Source organism: Chanodichthys erythropterus, chromosome 21, assembly GCF_024489055.1.
Source record: "Chanodichthys erythropterus isolate Z2021 chromosome 21, ASM2448905v1, whole genome shotgun sequence".
In the NCBI taxonomy this organism is placed as follows: Eukaryota; Metazoa; Chordata; class Actinopteri; order Cypriniformes; family Xenocyprididae; genus Chanodichthys; species Chanodichthys erythropterus.
Genome location: NC_090241.1, coordinates 34,865,362 through 34,885,519, shown reverse-complemented (window position 1 = coordinate 34,885,519; position 20,158 = coordinate 34,865,362). Strand labels below are relative to the sequence as shown.

General features: G+C 35.0%; 1 protein-coding gene across 1 annotated transcript in view; it reads left to right on the top strand.

Annotated features, from left to right (window-relative positions):
• The window catches only part of slc12a5a (solute carrier family 12 member 5a), a 174,226-nt gene extending 158,847 nt beyond the window's left edge, over positions 1-15,379 (top strand). Inside the window, exons 15-29 of the mRNA XM_067372640.1 lie at positions 53-227; positions 332-450; positions 2,818-2,916; positions 3,003-3,122; positions 3,515-3,619; positions 5,282-5,450; positions 5,553-5,748; positions 8,674-8,843; positions 8,958-9,089; positions 10,606-10,713; positions 10,964-11,089; positions 12,136-12,353; positions 12,438-12,452; positions 12,549-12,682; positions 15,288-15,379. Coding sequence (XP_067228741.1) covers positions 53-227; positions 332-450; positions 2,818-2,916; positions 3,003-3,122; positions 3,515-3,619; positions 5,282-5,450; positions 5,553-5,748; positions 8,674-8,843; positions 8,958-9,089; positions 10,606-10,713; positions 10,964-11,089; positions 12,136-12,353; positions 12,438-12,452; positions 12,549-12,682; positions 15,288-15,379 — 1,978 coding nt within the window. The remainder of the gene's footprint in view (positions 1-52; positions 228-331; positions 451-2,817; positions 2,917-3,002; positions 3,123-3,514; positions 3,620-5,281; positions 5,451-5,552; positions 5,749-8,673; positions 8,844-8,957; positions 9,090-10,605; positions 10,714-10,963; positions 11,090-12,135; positions 12,354-12,437; positions 12,453-12,548; positions 12,683-15,287) is intronic.
• The last annotated feature ends 4,779 nt before the right edge of the window (positions 15,380-20,158 follow it).

The following is a 20,158-nucleotide window of genomic DNA, read 5'->3' as shown; positions in this document are numbered from 1 at the left end:
CATTCTAATATGATGATTTGCTGCTCAAAAAACATTTCTGCATTTATTTCAGGTTTGGTGAGGCCGTGAGGGGTAATCTGGTGATCGGGACGCTGGCGTGGCCGTCGCCCTGGGTCATCGTCTTCGGTTCCTTCTTCTCCACCTGCGGTGCGGGGCTTCAGAGCTTGACCGGCGCTCCTCGTCTCCTACAGGCCATCGCACGAGACGGCATAGTGCCGTTCCTCAGGGTGAGGAGCCAGACTGAAAGTCAGATTCACATCGCAGCTTCTTCTGGCCGATAGCTGCCCACGTTGACCTTGTGTTTAGTTGCTCGTGCGTGTGTGTGTTGCAGGTGTTTGGCCATGGAAAAGCAAATGGGGAGCCCACCTGGGCATTGCTCCTGACCGCTTGTATCTGTGAGAGCGGAATCCTCATCGCTTCTCTGGATAACGTCGCTCCGATTCTCTCCATGTAAGAGGCGTCACGCTCACAGACAAACATGCACTAAAATATACAGCGGGCCTAGAAAATGTTTGCACACTTGAGTCACATTAAAGAAAAACGTCTGAATATCAATGCATTAGATAATAAAATTGAAAAGCAAATGGCATCAGTTTTGTTATTGGTAAATAAAAGTAAAACTTTTTATTTTTTATTAAAATTTGTTTTCAGCAATTGAAACAAAGCTGAAATAAAATAAAATTAGATGAAAATGCAGATGTTGCCTGGGAAATGTTGCCTCAGCAAATAACTGAAATAAACTATGTTGAAGTTGAAGAACTAAAATGACTAAGGGTACATTTACACAACAACGATGTACTAAAAATGGAAACGTTTTTTTTTTTTTTATACAGATGACAATGTTATCAAAACTATCCCTGTTTACACGGATCCACGAAAATGACTAAAAACGCTTATGCATGCCTACGGAAGAGGATTAGGGCCAAGCAATTATAAAAAAATAAAACCATCTAGAGATTAAATTTGTTAAATTTTGAGAAAAAAGTCGAGATAAAATGTTGAGAAAAAACTCGTTAAATTCCGAGAACAAATTCGTTAAATTATGAGAAAAATGTCGTTAAATTTTGAGTCGAGTCAGAGATCGAGATAAAATGTTCAGAATAAAGTCATTAAATAATGAGAAAAAACTCGTTAAATTTCGAGAAAAAAGTTGAGATAAAATGTTGAGAATAAAGTCATTAAATTACGAGAACAAATTTGTTAAATTATGAGAAAAAACTTGTTAAATTTCGAGAAAAAAGTCGAGATAAAATGTTGAGAATAAAGTCATTAAATTATGAGAAAAAGTCATTAAATTACAAGAACAAATTCATTAAAATACGAATTTGTTCGCATAATTAAATTTTTTTTTCTTGTAATTTAATGACTTTATTCTCATAATTTAATGAGTTTTTTCTCGAAATTGAACAACTTTAATCTCGAGATGGTTTTATTTTTTTATTATTGCTTGGCCCTAATCCTCTTCCGTACATGCCAGACAAGTAGTTGGCGATGTCACTTTTGTAAAGAAAGACAACGTGACATGTGTATACTCATTCTTTTACAGATAACTCGTGCCAAACGCGCGTCTATCCACCCTATTTTTACAGTTTACTGCACTTTGATATTCTTCTCGTTATTTCCCTATAGTGGCTAATAAATCGAAAGTCTCGCATATTCACAGAAAACACGTTGAAAAATAAGATGGATAGATTAAACACGTAATACGCATGTGCATCCCATCATCGTTTTGACAGATTCACGTTTTTGCAGTTTACACGGAGATGATAACGGTATAGTTTTCAAAAAATTGCACTTTGAAACCCATTTTCAAAAGTTTGTGTTTTCAGGCTGTTGTCGTGTAAATGAACAGCCAAAACACATAAAAAGTTTGTTGTGTCGGTGTCGTGTAAACAGCCCTTCAAACTAGAAAATAAAAATAATTTAAAGCTAAATAGAATTTTTATTTTAAATAATAACAAAAAGTCACAGAGGCACTTAACAGAACTAGCTATTTTACCCAAAATATAAAGGCTTTAAAAAGGTCTTGAATAGCCTTAATATTCACCCTTACACAAATGAAGGTCTTAAATCTTAAATCAGAGCAGAAAGTCTTAAATTCACAAAGTCACGGCGTTAAATGTCTTTAAATCAAGATACACTTACTTGAGATGCAAATTTAAAAATAAGTTCTGAAAATTGAACAAAATTAAGTGAGTGTATACTTAAAACAAAAACAAATATCTGTCAATGAGTTATAAAAACTTTCCTTTGTATTAAGTTTATTTTTCTGAGCCCACTGGCAGATATTTGTTATTGTTTTAATCATAAACTCGCTTCATTTTGATAATTTTCACAGAAATCTAGACTTATTTTTTATGTAATTAATGTCATTTTGCATCTCCAGTAAATGCATCTTGATTTGAGAATCTTTAGACAATTGCACTGGGGGAAAAAGACAAGTAGCATAAAATAAATAATAATAAAATAACAATATTTCAGCTTTATTTCAAATAACCTTAACAAAAATGATCTTTAACAGTTTAAGGTTTAGTAATAACACTGCATTAACTATCAATATGATGCTCTAAACACCAACAAATGTATGTTTTGTATGTATGTTTTATGTTTTATTTACCTTATTTTAGCTGTTTTGACTATATATATATATATTCAGTATTATGTCTAAAATTATATTATGTCTATATTATGTCTAAAACAATCACGTTCAGACGTTTTAAGTGTGGTTTAAGGGTCCAAACACTTTTTGAGACCACTGTACTTCATCTGTCAGTGTTTATTGACATGATCATGGTTGTTTTTCTCGTGCTGCTGCAGGTTTTTCCTCATGTGCTACATGTTTGTGAATTTGGCCTGTGCCGTTCAAACTCTACTCAGAACGCCCAACTGGAGACCACGATTCAAGTTCTACCACTGGTGAGCTTCAGACGTGCACGTCTCGCCGTTTACCGTGGCTTTGCTTGTGTTTGTACGCTAACATTTGCCTTCCTCTTCTCCGACAGGACTCTATCCTTCCTTGGCATGAGTCTTTGTCTCTCGCTCATGTTCATCTGCTCCTGGTACTACGCCATCGTTGCCATGGTGATCGCCAGCTGTATCTACAAGTATATCGAGTTCCGAGGGTAAGTGGATTGTGACCCGGAGTCAGGGGAGGCCGGCGGGGCGGAAAACGAAGAAGATGGATTAGAATTGAGTTTTAGGCATTTGACCTGTCAGGATTTTTAGATCCCTCATAATCCGCCCGGCCAAGAACAGCTGAAATCTCCTCCGGGATTTGATTAGTTTAGTGCTTTTCTTTTGGAAACTCTTCTAGAGTCAAGCCGAACAGTGACCCGAGTCTGTCGCCGGAAATTAAAGAGGAGGGGCAAATTGACGGCAGGATTATGGAGTCTAAGGCTGTGCTGGAATACTGCACAATATACTTAAAAACAGAACAATGTACATTTAAAATGGTAGTATGCATACTATTTGAACTTTCTGCAGTTAAGTAATGAATCAAAATGCATGTTCACAGGGCGGAAAAGGAATGGGGTGATGGAATAAGAGGTCTGTCGCTCAGTGCCGCCCGCTTCGCCCTGATGAGGTTGGAAGAGGGACCACCACACACCAAGAACTGGAGGTGAGCCATAAATATTTTATATAAATAGATGTATTTTTACCTATATTTATTCTTATGTATATATTTGGTCATATCTTTTCATTTATATTTTAATGTTTATATATATATATATATATACATTATTAACATAAAATATGAATATAAATAAATATAAATATTAATATAAAATATATACACTACCATTCAAAAGTTTGGGGTCAGTAAGATTTTTTTATGTTTTAAAAGAAGTATCTTCTGCTCACCAACTTGCATTTATTTGATTAAAAATACAAACAAAAACAGTAATATTGTGAAATATTATTCCAGTTTAAAACAGCTGTTTTCTATGTCAATATACAGTAAAGTGTAATTTATTCCTGTGAACAAAGCTGAATTTACTCCAGTCTTCAGTGTCACATGATCCTTCAGAAATCAATCTAATATGATGATTTGATGCTCAAGAAACATTCATTATTATTATCAATGTTGAAAACAGTTGTGTACAATTTTTTTTTTCAAAATTCTTCGATGAATAGAAAGTTCAAAAGAACAGCATTCATTTAAAATAGAATATTTTCTAACATTATAATTGTCTTTACTGCCACTTTTGATCAGTTTAACTCATCCTTGATGAATAAATGTATTGATTAATTTTATTTCTATCCCCCAAAAATAAAATTAAAATTCTTACTGACCCCAAACTTTTCAACAGTAGTGTTTAATGTTACAAAAGATTTAGATTTCAGACAAATGCTGTTCTTTTGAACTTTCTATTCATCATAGCATCATGAAATAAAAATGTAAATAACTGTTTTCAACATTGATAATAATCATAAATGTTTCTTGAGCAGCATATTAGAATGATTTCTGAAGGATCATGTGACACTGAAGACTGGAGTAAATTCAGCTTTGTTCACAGGAATAAATTACACTTTACTGCATTTATTAACAGAAAACAGCTGATTTAAATTGGAATAATATTTCACAATATTACTGTTTTTGTTTGTATTTTTAATCAAATGAATGCAGGCTTGGTGAGCAGAAGATACTTCTTTTAAAACATTAAAAAATCTTACTGACCCCAAACTTTTGAACGGTAGTGTACATCATTTTATTATTAATTATAAATTATAATGTATAATCATCAAATAAACTAAGTTGAACTTGAAGAACTAAAATGACTAAAACTGGAATAAAAACAAATTAAAGGTAAATAGAATTTTAAAAATAATAATAATAAAAAGTGACTTAAAACGAAAAAAAAAAAAACGTACTTAAGAAATACTAAAACTAAAATGAAAACTAAAAGTGTAAAGGGTCACACAAAATGTTAATAAATACTATAAAGAAGTATAAAAAATACTAAAATGTTAATAACAATATTTCAGCTTTATTTCAAATAACATTAACAAAAAAATGTAAGTTAAATTTTTCTGAAAAATAACACTAAACACAAACAAACAAATACTGACTTCCTTACTAATGAATTATTATTAATTATAATATATATTTAAATAATATTATAATTCATATATTCAGACTAATAGATGTATAGTTATATCTTTTTATGCAAAATGTTAAGTAAAGTTGTTATTTCTAATTATTTTATTGGTGTTATTGCGCACAATTAATCTTTTTAAAGATTGAGAAACATGTTGTAAATTCTGCTTTCATTCTCCACAGACCTCAGATATTAGTCCTGGTCAGCATGGACTCTGAACTGAATGCGGAGCAGCCGCGTCTGCTGTCTCTGACCAGTCAGCTGAAGGCTGGGAAGGGTCTGACCATCGTGGGCGCAGCGCTGGAGGGAACTTACCTGGAGAACCTTCCTCAGGGGCAGCAGGCCGAACAGGTGACACACATAGAAACACACAGACACATTTAGTAAGACAGCATTTTTGGACACCATAGGCATGTTCGAATCAGGGTTAATGTTCTTTTTGCAATCTCACAGTCTCTGAGGAAGCTGATGGAGACGGAGAAGGTGAAGGGCTTCTGTCAGGTTGTCATCTCCTCCAACATGAGGGACGCCACATCACACTTGGTCCAGGCCGGAGGGTTGGGTGGTCTTCAACACAACACCGTTCTGGCCAGCTGGCCACGCAACTGGAAACAGGCCGAGGATCATCAGAGCTGGAGAAACTTCATTGGTGAGGGACAGAAGCACCATTTCCAGCTGCATTGAATTCTCGGGCAAAAAGTATCCCAAAGTACCTTCTTTGTCGAGTATCCTCTTAAATGAGCTTAAAGAGTGCCAGATCTGCATCACGTCAGATCTTAAAGTGACAGCAGCCTAATTAACCTGCTACAATCTGCCATTAATGTTAATCAAAGAACAAAAGAACATCACTAACTGCGTTTAACTGAATCACTTTTGTAGCTTTCATTAAAAATTAATCTGTATTTTAATCTAAATTATGCAGTGAAGATTGTGAAGTGTTTGTCTTTGTTGTTTCTGCTTTAATTTGGAGATTAAATGTGAAATTATTATGATATAATATATTAAAAAATGTAATGTCAGGTGTGATTAATTGTGATTTCTTCCTATTACAAAGAAGAATCACAAATGAGATCTCTTTTATTGCTCAATTGTTTCTCTTAAACTAAAAAAAAAATAACGATTTTGGATTAAGTAATCTCACATGAATCTGAATGATCTGAATATGAACTCTTATCTAATTCTTATCAAATCATTACTGTAAAGCAGCTCATTTGTGTGTATTCCTAATGTATTTAAGGAAACACATCTGAGACAAAGTTGATAGATAAAACTTAACTGAGCGGTATAATTGTCCTCTGGCTTTGTGAGATTGAATTTACGCCTCTTGAATGTATAAGGCTTTGGTTTGCGCTGTGGCAGCTGTGTTAAATTCATTACATCATATGTGTAAGTGTGAGTCTGTTCAGTGTTATTGCAGCTAAACTGTGAGACCAGACAGAGCAGGTGCAGCTTCACGTCTGACACCACAGATGTTCACTTGTGCATCCAAAAAAGGAAATGAGTGACGGTTTAATTATGTCTGATTTGGAATGAATACTTACAGAAATAGTTGCTGAATACAAGTGTTTATCAGCTGATCCTTATCAGGTGTTGATGTGAATACAGTTGATTAGGATTGAACAAAATCTGAAATCATGGTATAATGTATGGTATATTTGATCATATAGCTGCTTTTAGCACAAAACCATGAGATTATGCTTTTTTTTTTTCTTTTTTTTTTTTGATAATCCAGTGAATTAAATATAAACACTGTACTGTATTGTATTTACATATATTTATTGTTATATAATTTACATTGTATTATAGTTATATATTTTACTTTTAAATAGTTATTATTTTAGTTAAATAATTCAGTTATTCTTACACTAAACATATTTATAAAAATATTTATATAAGTATGTTTTAAATATATTTAAATATACATGTTTGTTACATTTTATTTTTAAGTACAGTACAGTTATTATTTTAATTATATAATTAATTATTCTTACAATATACATATATTTATAAATATAAAAATATTTATATAAGTATATTTTAAATATATTTAAATATACATGTTTGTTCAATTTTATTTTTAAGCACAGTCCAGTTATTATTTTAATTATATAATTGATTTTTCTTACAATATACATATATTTATAAATATAAAAATATTTATATAAGTATATTTTAAATATTTTTAAATATACATGTTTGTTACATTTTATTTTTAAGTACAGTCCAGCTATAATTTTAATTATATAATTAATTATTCTTACAATATACATATATTTATAAATATAAAAATATTTATATAAGTATATTTTAAATATATTTAAATATACATGTTTGTTACATTTTATTTTTAAGTACAGTCCAGTTATTATTTTAATTATATAATTAATTATTCTTACAATATAAATATATTTATAAATGTAAAAATATTTATATAAGTATATTTTAAATATATTTAAATATACATGTTTGTTACATTTTATTTTTAAGTACAGTCCAGCTATAATTTTAATTATATAATTGATTTTTCTTACAATATACATATATTTATAAATATAAAAATATTTATATAAGTATATTTTAAATATTTTTAAATATACATGTTTGTTCAATTTTATTTTTAAGCACAGTCCAGTTATTATTTTAATTATATAATTGATTATTCTTACAATATACATATATTTATAAAGATAAAACTATTTATATAAGTAGATTTGAAATATATTTAAATATACATGTTTGGTCAATTTTATTTTTAAGCACAGTACAGTTATGATTTTAATTATATAATTCCTGTATTCTTACAATTTACATATATTTATAAATATAAAAAATATTTATATAAGTATATTTTAAATATATTTAAATATACATGTTTGTTACATTTTATTTTTAAGTACAGTCCAGATATAATTTTAATTATATAATTAATTATTCTTACAATATACATATATTTATAAATATAAAAATATTTATATAAGTATATTTTAAATATATTTAAATATACATGTTTGTTAAATTTTATTTGTAAGCACAGTTATTATTTTAATTATATAATAAGTTATTTGTAGAATTATATGTTAATATATATATTTATTAATATAAATGTAGTTTTATTTATAAAAATATATTTTAAATATATTTAAATGTACATATATTTATGCTAAATTCTATTGTTTAATCTTAGTTATAATAGTAAGGGTAAGTTAATTTAAAAAAAAAACTTTTTTAACTTTTTTAATAAATAACTCTTAGTCTTATTGTACTTAATCTTTTTTTTTTTGTTTGTTTTGATCACCATTAAAGTTGTTTGTTTTGTTTTTTTTAGAATAATTTTTTTTTTTTTACAATTAAATATGTTTTACTACATCTTTTAAAATATGTGCTTCATTTTCTGTTTGTATTTGGACCTTCACAGAAATAAACCGAGCACTCAGATTATGCATAACAAATTAAGTCTGACATCAGAGCAAAAACGGCTTCAAATTATGAAATGCCCAAAAACAAAAGTCTCAAATCAGTAAAAATAATATATGCTTGCATGTAAATAATAAATATATAAGTGTCTTCATTACAGAGCTGGTAAGAGAAACCACCGCTGCCAGTAAAGCCCTGCTGGTGCCCAAGAACATCTCGGCCTTCCCATCGAACGGAGAACGCTTCACAGAGGGTCACATTGACGTCTGGTGGATCGTACATGATGGAGGCATGCTGATGCTGCTCCCGTTCCTCCTCCGCCAGCACAAGGTACATCCTCATTTATCTTCTATCCGAATGATGCATAGTTAAGTCATATCATACGGCGGCAGTTTGCAGCTCACATGGCGGCCGTTGTTGACGTCTGTGGATGATGTTCTGTAGGTTTGGAGGAAGTGCAAGATGCGCATCTTCACTGTGGCCCAGATGGACGACAACAGCATCCAGATGAAGAAGGACCTGACGACCTTCTTGTATCACCTGCGCATAGACGCCGCAGTGGAAGTGGTGGAGATGGTAATCGATAGCATTCTGCGATATCGCATAAAAAAACACTGGAAATGCCAAGATGTGCATAAATTCTATTAAAAAAAATGAGGCAATGTAGTATAAATGTTGGTTTGTCGTAAGACTTTAGTTCATCTTAGGAACACAAATGAAGATCTTTTTGAATGAAATCTGAGCGCTTTCTGTCCCTCCATTGATAGTCTTTCTACGCAATTACCACTTTCAAAACCCAAAAAGATAGTGAAGACATCATAAAAGTAATCCATGTGACTCCAGTGGTTTAACCTCAGTTTTATGAAGCGATGCAAGTGCTTTGTTTGAGCAAAAACAAAAAATTTACCACTTTATTTACAAAATATTAATCTCCAACGCTTCATAAAGCATTTTTGCAAAAAAAATCGAAATCACCTTCAAAGTTGTCCAAATGAGTTCCTTAGCAATGCATATCCACTCACAAAAATATATTTTTGATCTAATTATGGCAGGAAATTTACAAAATATCTTCATGGAACATGATCTTTACTTAATATGCTAATGATTTTTGGCATTTAAAGAAAAAAAAAAATCAATAATTTTGACCCATACAACGTATTGCTCCAAATATACCCGTGCAACTTATGACTGGTTTTGTGGTCCAGGGTCACATTTTTGTGCGAACTATCCCTTTAAATTCGTAACTTTGGATGGAAACATAGCTATTGACACGTTTTACTTTATTAATAAATATATCTTGGTCTTATTGCGCACAATTAATGTTTTCAAAGTTTGGTTCTTTTCTGAACTTTTCTGTTTACTCTTGATCAGTGGTGGAAAATTGTATTGCATAGTTCTCTGTAGAATAAATAAAAATCATTAAATTAAAAATATTTAGATTTATATTTTGCTATACAGTATATAATTAAATATATTTTATTAAATATGTGATTTATCATTTCTCTGTTTATGGAACTATTATGCATAACAAATGAATAATATGTCTGACATCAGAGCAAAAACAGCTTCACGTTATGAAACAAAAGTCTCAAATCAGTAAAAATAATATATATTTAAAATAACTTATTCAAGATATGCATGTACTTGCTCATGTTTCTACTACTCGTGTCGTGTATTTCAAGTATTCATAAGCTTTGTGAGACGAACAGTCCGACATTTAAGTTGAAAAGTTTATCTTACAGGGTTCGTCCGACATGAAGGTGAGCAGATTGAATCAGATATTAACCAGGATTATATATTTCATATTTAAATATATATTTAAAATGTTCGGCGAACAATTATGCTGTAGTAAATTCATAATTATAGTATAACATTTTATAAAAAATGCCATAATTATTCAAATTATCAAATTAAATTTATTTCAAGCACTTGATAACAACGGACAACGGTTCGTGTAAGTCGAGCAGATGATGACAAAATATTTATATTTGGGTCGGCTATTACTTTATGAACTGTACACAATATGTCCCTTCTTTATGAGCAACTCTTGAAGGCTATTGCATCTATATGCATCTCTCTCCTCTGTCTTCAGCACGACAGTGATATCTCAGCGTACACGTATGAGAAGACCCTGGTGATGGAGCAGCGATCTCAGATCCTGAAGCAGATCAACCTCACCAAGACTGAGCGTGAACGCGAGGTAGACGTCCATCCTCAAAACATTCACTCCTGATGACCCGACACAACTTGCATGTTACATTTCCAATGCAAACTATACGTCTGTATTTTTTACAGATGATAGGAATATATCTCATTAACCTTATAATATTACATCACAGTATGCAAATGCAGTTGTTAATACTGCACTTTAAACGCGGTTATGCATGACATCGCTGCTGGTGGGCGGGGCTTTGTCTCATGAATATTCTCCATCTTTCCCCTCCCTTCAGATCCAGAGCATCACTGACAGCTCTCGTGGTTCGATCCGTCGCAAGAACCCGGCCGCGGTCACAACCCAGCTGAGTGTGACCGAGGAACCTGCGGCCAGCAGCAAAGAGGAGAAACCAGAAGAGGAGGTACAGCATGAGGAGTCAATGCTCATTTCATTCTGTGCTTGTAATCGTGTCTTCAGATATCATGAATGACTTTACCGTTTTCATCTTACATGGCAATGGCTTGTGTTCTCAACATGCTGTGATCTCAACTTGGCAGATTTGTCTGATATCTCTGCAGTCCAGAGTAATGAATCCATCTCTCTCTCTCTCTCTCTGTTTCTCAAAAGTTATTTCATATAATTTAATATATATTATATATATATATATATATTTTATTTAAAAGAAATGCCATTTTAAGTATTTAATATGACGTAATTCATTATTTTTCATTATTTTATTTTATTTTATTTTAAAAAAGAAACAATTAGCAATAGCAAATAAATAAATATTTACTTTAAACTTATCATTTTAATGAAAATAAATACATGGTAATTATTGCAATTTTATTTTTAATTTGTATTAATTTAATTCTAAAAAACAAAACGGTTCAGTTTAAATATTAAAATTAATCAGTCAATAAATCAGTTACTTTTTTAAAATGATCTTATTATTTAATTCATTTTTTGCTATTTAATATTTTATTTAATAATAATTTATTTATTACTGTCAATAATTGTCATTTTCATTGTCATTGTAATTATAATCTCATTTTTATTGTAATTTTTATTGTAATTTTTTAATTTTTACTATTTATTATTTAATTTAACAATAATTAATTAATATCATTAATTATAAAGCATAGTCATTTTCATTGTCATCATCATAATTACATTTTTATTGTAATTTCATTTTATTTAATAATTTATTATTTATTATTATCATTAATTATAAAGCAGTCATTTTCATTGTCATTGTAATCATAAGTCTAATTTGTATTGTAATTTTTATTGTAATTATTTGATTTTATTATTTTGTTTTGATTTAATTAATATTGTTTTATTCATAATTTAATCATTTTTTATTTATTTAAAATCTTTTAATCTCTGCACATTAACAGTTGTATCTTTTCCCTCTCTTTTGCCCTGACATTCTCCATATGTACGTATGTGCCGGTCCTGCCCTCTCAGTCTGTCCCTGTGTCCCCATCCCAACAGGAACAGCTCATTCATGACAAGAGTACCAACCCGCCCACCCCGGCCACGCCCCAGTCCCCCACCGCAGAGGCCGAGACGCCCGGCACGGCCGTTCAGATGACATGGACTGAAGCCAAGTGTGATGGAGAGCAGGCCAAACCTATAGGAGCCACCACACCGGAGGCCATCAAAGACTTCTTCAACATGAAACCGTAAGTGCATTAAGGTTTAAATGAGGACTCGGTTTTGCATTGCACACTTTTATACTCTTTTTTTCTTTCTTTGTCATGCCACAGAGAGTGGGAAAATCTGTGAGTATAGATACACCTCTGACTGCGATACATATATTAACACTCACTGATGTTGATGAATGATTGAGAACTTATCGTCAATGTTTTTGTTTTTAGAAACCAGTCCAATGTGAGGCGCATGCACACCGCACTCAGACTCAATGAAGTCATCATTAAGAAATCCCAAGAGGCCAAACTAGTCCTGCTCAATATGCCTGGACCACCAAAAAACAGAAGCGGCGACGAGAACTGTATCTTGATCAATGCTATGCTAATTTTTTGTGCTACATTGTCTCATTGTTTTCATCACTCCCTTTTAGCATCCTTGTTAGAGCACATGACTCCCATGTCGGTGGACCTGGGTTTGAGTCAAGTCAAGTCAAGTCAAATTTATTTATATAGCGCTTTTACAATTGGTAATTGTTTCAAAGCAGCTTTACATATTAGAAGCACAGAAAAAAAGGGAAGTGGTTAAAACTGTACAAACAAGCGTGGTAATATGTAACATATACAAGATGGTGCTACATTAAGCCAATGTCGGCTGACTTCCAGGGGTGGAAAAAACCCCCTAGGAGAAAAACCCAGCGTGCTAGCACTGGGAAAAAAGTCCTAGGAGGGAAAAAACCCCTTGGAAGATATATATATGTAAATGTATATGGAGATCAACATCTGAATTGTACATTTTTATTATAGAGATTAAAAATCGATTATATATAAATATATGTAAGCGGATACGGGGATTAAAAATCTGAATTATAGATGCAGCCAGAATTGGATCTTTAGGCCCATTGTCTCCTGGGCTACGTTGTAGTCAGGTCCAGACGCAGGTTCTCCATCTGATCTGGATACGAGTCCCGCTTAGAGCAGGCAGTTCAAACAGGAGGGGTTACATTGGTGCCGTGGGAGTGAGGTTTAGGGGGGTTTACGTAGGCCGGTAAGAGCTGTACGTGTAAACCTCACTCCCCTGATCTCAAGAGGTGCTCTAGAAACTGATGCTAGAGACTGCGGTCTTTAGCCTACTTGTTAGAGCGCCCGCCTCCTGTGCTGACAGACCCGGGTTCGAGTCCCACTTATACCCCTTTTCCACCAAGGCAGTTTGAGTGCTGGTTCGGAGCCAGAGCCTAGTTTCAAATCAGTTCTTTGTCTTTCGACACACAAAGCTAATAGCAGCACGATTGTAATCTCAATCTATATACAAATTACGGCGAGCCATGTTTGGATGCTGATGTAGGTTCACAAAGCCATGAGCATGAACAGTAGTGAAACATCCGCGATTGTTGATAGAGGGCTTGTTCGAGATGCATCGGAGCAGCGCGGACCGATTCGGCGGGTGCTGCGGATCCGTAGGAGCGTTTGTAGGGCATTCGACTCCTTGTGCTTTTGGATCGTTCTCGTGGAGCTTTGATGTCATGTGCCGATTGCTATGCGAGAAGCCGATGCATCTCAAACGAGCCTGGTGTGTTTGTGTTTGGCGCTGCGGCGCTAGCTTTGCTGTGAAATATGAGACATATATAGTGACGTAAGACCTGGCTCTGTGCTGCTCTCTAGCCCGTGGAAAGGGAAACCGGTTCTTTGAAGGCTCGTCAGTTGAACCAACTCCGAACTGGCACTAGCACTAGCTCTGAACTAGCACCCGGTTCGTGCTGGTGGAAAGGGGGTATTAGAGTGGGCGGTTTGAACAGGAGGGGCTACATTGGTACCGTGACCCAGATTTGAGTCCTGCTCAGAGCAGGGTTCAAACACAAGGGGTTACATTGGTGCCGTGACCTGGATAGCAGTGAGGTTTAAGGGGTCAGTGTAACGGACGTAGGCCAGTAAGAGCTGTACGTGTAAACCTCACTCCCCTGATCTCAAGAGGTGCTCTAGCGACTGACACTAGAGATTGCGGTCTTTAGCCTCCCTGTTAGACAAACCCAGGTTCGAGTCCCACTTAGAGCTGGCGGTTTGAAAAGGAGGGCTACATTGGTGCCGTGACCCAGGATCGAGTCCCACTTAGAGCGGGTGGTTTGAACAGGAGGGGTTACATTGGTGCCGTGACCCAGATGGGAGTTAGGTTTGGGGGGCGAGTTTAACAGACATAGGCTGGTAAGAGCTGTATGTGTAAACCTCACTCCCCTGATCTCAAGAGGTGCTCTAATGACTGACACTAGAGATTGCGGTCTTTAGCCTACTTGTTAGACAGGCCCAGGTTTGAGTTCCACTTAGAGCTGGCGGTTTGAACGGGAGGGCTACATTGGTGCTGTGACCGAGATGGGAGTGAGGTTTAGGGGGGTGAGTGTAACAGATGTAGACTGATAAGAGCTGTGTGTGTAAACCTTACTCCCCTGATCTCACGAGGCGTTCTAGCGACTGGTGCTAGACACTGCAGACTTTAGCCTCCTTGTTAGAGCACCCACCTTCCATGCAGACAGGCCCGGGTTTGAATCCCGCTTAGAGCGATCGGTTCAAATAGGAGGGCCTACATTGGTGCTGTGATACGGATTCAAGTCCCGCTTAGAGCGGGTGGTTCGAACAGGAGGGGTTACATTGGTACCGTGACCCGGATGCAAGTGTGATTTAGGAGGGTGAGTTTAACACACATAGGCCGGTAAGAGCTGTGCATGTAAACCTCACTCCCCTGATCTCAAGAGGCGCTCTAGCAACTGGTGCTAGAGACTGTGGTCTTTAGCCTCCTTGTTAGAGTGCCTCCTCTCATTCGGACAGGCCCGGGTTTGAGTCCCGCTTAGAGCGGGAACTGGAGCGGCTACACATATAATTTACATACTGTACACCATATTTGCATACTGTAAAAGTAGTGTCTGCATCTGTATGTATCTCTTACAGCTTCTCTCGTTTCCTTGACTCTCCATCAATCAGACATGGAATTCATGGAGGTTTTAACCGAAGGTCTCAACCGGGTCCTCCTTGTGCGTGGTGGAGGTCGCGAGGTCATCACCATCTACTCTTAAGAAACTTGTCAACGTCACTCCATCCCATTTGCCCCCCTTCCCCAGTGTCACCCAAGCAATATCCCAGAATTTCCTTCAGTCAACCAGCTTCATTTGTTCTACTGGTCTGCCAAGCTCTCACCGGCCAAACATCGCTCTTCTTGGCGCTACTCTCGTTAACACTTTACTGTTCAATGAAGTGCACTGTTGATGTCAGTGGGTATTTGTTCAATGCCCCCTCTGCTGTAGCTTTCCTGCATCATCTGTCAATCACTGCTCTCACCCAATCAGGAGAAGCGGGTGGGTTGGGCTTAATTTGTTTTTATTTATTTGTTTTAAAGAAGAGGATGCAATGCCAGTGAAGAAGGATTCAACATTCATAACTACGCCAGAGATGCTGTGAAATATTTCTGCTCTGATAGAGAACGATCTCCTGATAACCTTGGGAAAAGATTTTTTAATGGTTTGAACTCAATCCTTTTGGTCTGCAGCTTCGTTAAATGTGAAAAGATTAATAATGAGTTTATTCAAGAAAAAAAAAAACTAATGTGAACTGTGAAATGTGAAGTTTAAAGTCAACATGAAATCAAACTTGGACATATTTACTTTTGTAAACGATTCATTGGTGCAATGTTTTTCTCGAAAGAAAAAAAAAAATGTTTGTCTTTGTAATCAAAATATAAAAATTCCTCTAAAAACCTCTGAAACAACTCCATCTTATTTTTCAACCCTCAATCAAATCTCTAGCCCATTTTTTGGATATCTTCCCAAGTTTCGCTTATTACAGAAGTAAAATGGTTTGCGAAAGCCATTTCATGTTGACTTTAAGCAGGTTCCTCTGCACAAAGACCTGTTGTTCTGTGTTTGTTTTGTCTCATCGACCTCCTCCATGTTTTTGGTCGTTCCTAGCTATCCCCCTGCCAAATACAGTCACAGTATGTGCCAAAAACAAGGCTGGCAGGGTGTGTGACTTGCTGTTTGACAGCAAAGCAGTGAACAAGAGTCTATCAGTGTAACCAACACTGTAATTAGTGAAAGAATGAGGTAAAAAAAAAAAAAGACAGACAAAGAAAAAATTACTCAGCCAATAGTAGTGTAAATAGTGTATAAGGCATTATTTAAAATTGTTGTATTTTTATTGTGAAATAACCGAAGATTTTGTGAAGAAATGCTGTTGTCTTAAGGCCAATTCACACTGTATCGACAGACCAGATTACAGCATGTTCAATCGGCGAAAACAAGCTCTGACAGACGGCAGCAGACTTTGACAGGGATCCGACAAAACCAGACGAAGTGTCTGTCGGCGTCTATTGGTGCGGTGTGAATTGGCCTTTACAGGGTCAGGGTGTTTTGTGCGACTACAGGCTTCACTATGGCGGCTTGAAGTGTACTACGGTACCAAACCTCCCCTCCCCAACAAGCACTCAACCTGCACTGACAGCCACTGTGTAACAAATGATTTAATGAGTCTGTGGAGTCATTAAATGAATGCGTGTGTGTGTGCGTGTGCGTGCGTGTGTGTGCGTGCATGTGTGCGCGAATTGCATCCTTGAGCAAATGAAAGTTGCCCATTTCTTTAGTTTTATTCCCATTTCGCTATAAAGAAAACCTCTATGTTTGTTGCATTTACAGACAAATCTGTATAAATTAGCTATATCATAGATAAAATCTATATTGAACTTGGTGGGATACACCGGAAATGTCACAGAGCTATATATAGAGTATTATCCTATCTGATTGTATTGCCAAACTTTGATTTCACTCGTGCCATATGAATGAAAATGTGAAGTTGTCAATAGAAACAAATGTTGATAACATTGCCACTTTAAACACTAATGCTGCATTCACTTTATTAGTTACTGACTAATTTCTTTAACAAATGATATTATATGAAGGATCCAACTTCATATAAAACATCCAAAATGGCAGTGGCTTCAACATTTTGAGATGTCATTTTGTGATACTGTGCTGTTGCGAGAAGTGAATTTATGTGATTCTGAAGAAGTAGATTGCTGTCATTATCAACAAAGCCACACATGGATCCATTTTAGCATTATGGGCTTTGCAATAGTAGCAAATCATTTCTGAGTCCATAAACAGCTCAGAATCGTTGTCGTTTGGCAATTACAGTAATTCTGAAGCGACGTGAACGCAGCATTAGATTGAGCTGTTATCACACTAGTAAAAGCATGATGGTTCAAAAAACAACCATAAATCTGAACTCTATGCAGTGCGACTGTAATGTATTTGCCAAATCACAAAATGAGATGCATAATTATTTAGAGATGATCCTCAGTCTTCAGTTTAGATCAGAAAGTGTATTTTTAAGAGTAGAATATATGTGAAATTGGGAAATCATAAATTCATTGCATTATTTATTTTTGTAGAGATATAGGCTTTTATAGTCTTTTTTTACAGAAATGCCAACAGATGTGTGTATATATATATATATATATATATATATATATATATATATATATATATATATATATATATATATATATCTACACACACACACATATATAATTAAAAGATATATACAGTAGTAGAAGTATATACAGTAGTTTACAAAGATATTACAGATTCTTTTATGTTTAAACATGGGAAAACCTCTCATAAGATATGAATGATGCTGCTAGTGTATGAATATATATGGATTGTTCGTGTACATAGAGGAAAAGAATAAATATTTAAAGGTATATTTACGAGGGGAGGGGTTGACGCCGAGTTTGCATACCAGTCCTGGCGTTTGCATCGAAAACGACTTCAGCCTTATATAATCAGCTTTATCATGTTTTGTTTCTTTTATAATTCCTCATTTCGTTGAACAGTGGTAATTTCAAGTGAAAACAACATTCACTGAATCTGAACAAAACGCAAAATGTGCATCGAAACGCCACGTTTTTAACGAAGTACTGCCTGCGTAGACTGAGCCTCTGATGACGTTTCGACAATTAGTTTAGATGTTTTTGACAAACACTTATGATATGCTTTGTTTTTCTCCTGTTTGCATGGTGTTTGTCAGAAAAATGTGTTTTAATTTTCGTAATGTGAAAACAGCAGTTCCTTGAAAAATGTCAAGCAGTGTTGCCAAATCTGCGGTTTTCCTGTGGAATTGGGTTACTTTAACACTTTTGCTGTGGGTTGTTTTTCATGTCCGTGGGTTGAAGCGACCCCAAATAACGATATTTAGCCACTGGAATGCAAATTTTACCAGGGGAACCCACCAAAATGCGGATTTTACCCCCCCCCCGAAACGCAATTGGGTTAGTTTTGGGCTAGTTTTGAGTAAAAATTGGGCAGGGTTTTTTTTGTGATGTCATGGCGGCTTTTTCCGATTGTTGCCACGACTCAGCAGTGACTCTGTGTATATCCAGGCAATGTGTACACTTAAATTAGCAGGATACTTGCAAGTTGTTTTTGGCTTTGTATATAAAGTCGCTCTTGAGACACTGTAGCTACAGGGTCGTCGTTCCCTGTTGTGTTTATTAGGACGCTTTTAGAACACACCGAAAAAAAATGGTCTACAAACTTTTTTTGTTTTCAGCGGTAACGTGCAATATTTATTTTGACAGGAAATGGTATGTATGCCGTATTTTTAGTTGCTAGTTCGCTCATGAGTCTGCTTCTTGTAGAATAGTCATGAACCACGTAGTTCATCGGCGCGCTTCGTATGCTAGAGTGTGCGTCACATCTGTTCTATGGTGGCTGAGATAGAAATGCACTTTATACAAAGTTAACATTATTTACGTCCATGATGACAGTGACGATTGAGTTGGCAGAATCATGAGCATGCCAGATCCATTTCAGTGCTGATGCCTCTAGTGGCGAGAGTGTGTATCGCAGATCGCTGCAGTAACATACTACCTGAACCTACTGATTTTATTATGCTGTAAAAATTAAAAAAACATGTGTGTTTGCTGTTTATTTGGCATGAATTTCTAGCATTTCTTGTAATTTATTGAAAATTACAAAAAGAGTATACGTAGATGTACAAAAAAAAAGAAGAAGATATATTTCTAATACGAATCACTGAGTTGATGTGGTGACATTTCCCTCCCGCTTTTCACCCCCTTCATCGTTCCACTGTTCCAAACCTACGAACACTGTATCGATGTGATCACCGTATAAATATTGATTAAAGACTATAAAGAAGCGCTTCCACTGCTGGGCTTGGCTCTATTCAAACTGACAGTGGACACACCACATTCACAGTGTATCTTTTTTCCTTTATTCACCATCTCATGATGAATACCTGGCTTGTGTGTAGCAAAAATGAAATCAAGTGTTCTGTATTCCTTTGCCAAGGAATATCGAGGCGTTCGACACATCTCGGAAACAAAAAGGGCTCTGAATAACAGTCTGTGCTTGGTTCTGAAGTTTGACCCGTGCCACTGGATGCTCTCACCAAAAAAACAAAGAAACAAAAAAAAGTGAATCTAGCTTCAATCCTTCACTCTTGAAAATAAAGTTTTTATTCGTGGTTCTTTGCAGCATTTTAGGTTCAGCAAAGATCTGAAATGTTCATATATCGTAGGTTCTTCAGATCATTGTTTTGGTTTCTGGGTTCTTTTTTTTTAAAGGATTAGTTCACTTCAGAATTAAAATTTCCTGATAATTTACTCACCCCCATGTCATCCAAGATGTTCATGTCTTTGTTTCTTCAGTCGAAAACAAATTTTTGAGGATTTTTCTCCATATAGTGGACTTCACTGGGGTTCAACTGGTTGAAGGTCCAAATGTCAGTTTCAGTGCAGCTTCAAAGAGCTCTACATGATCCCAGATGAGGAATAAGAGTCT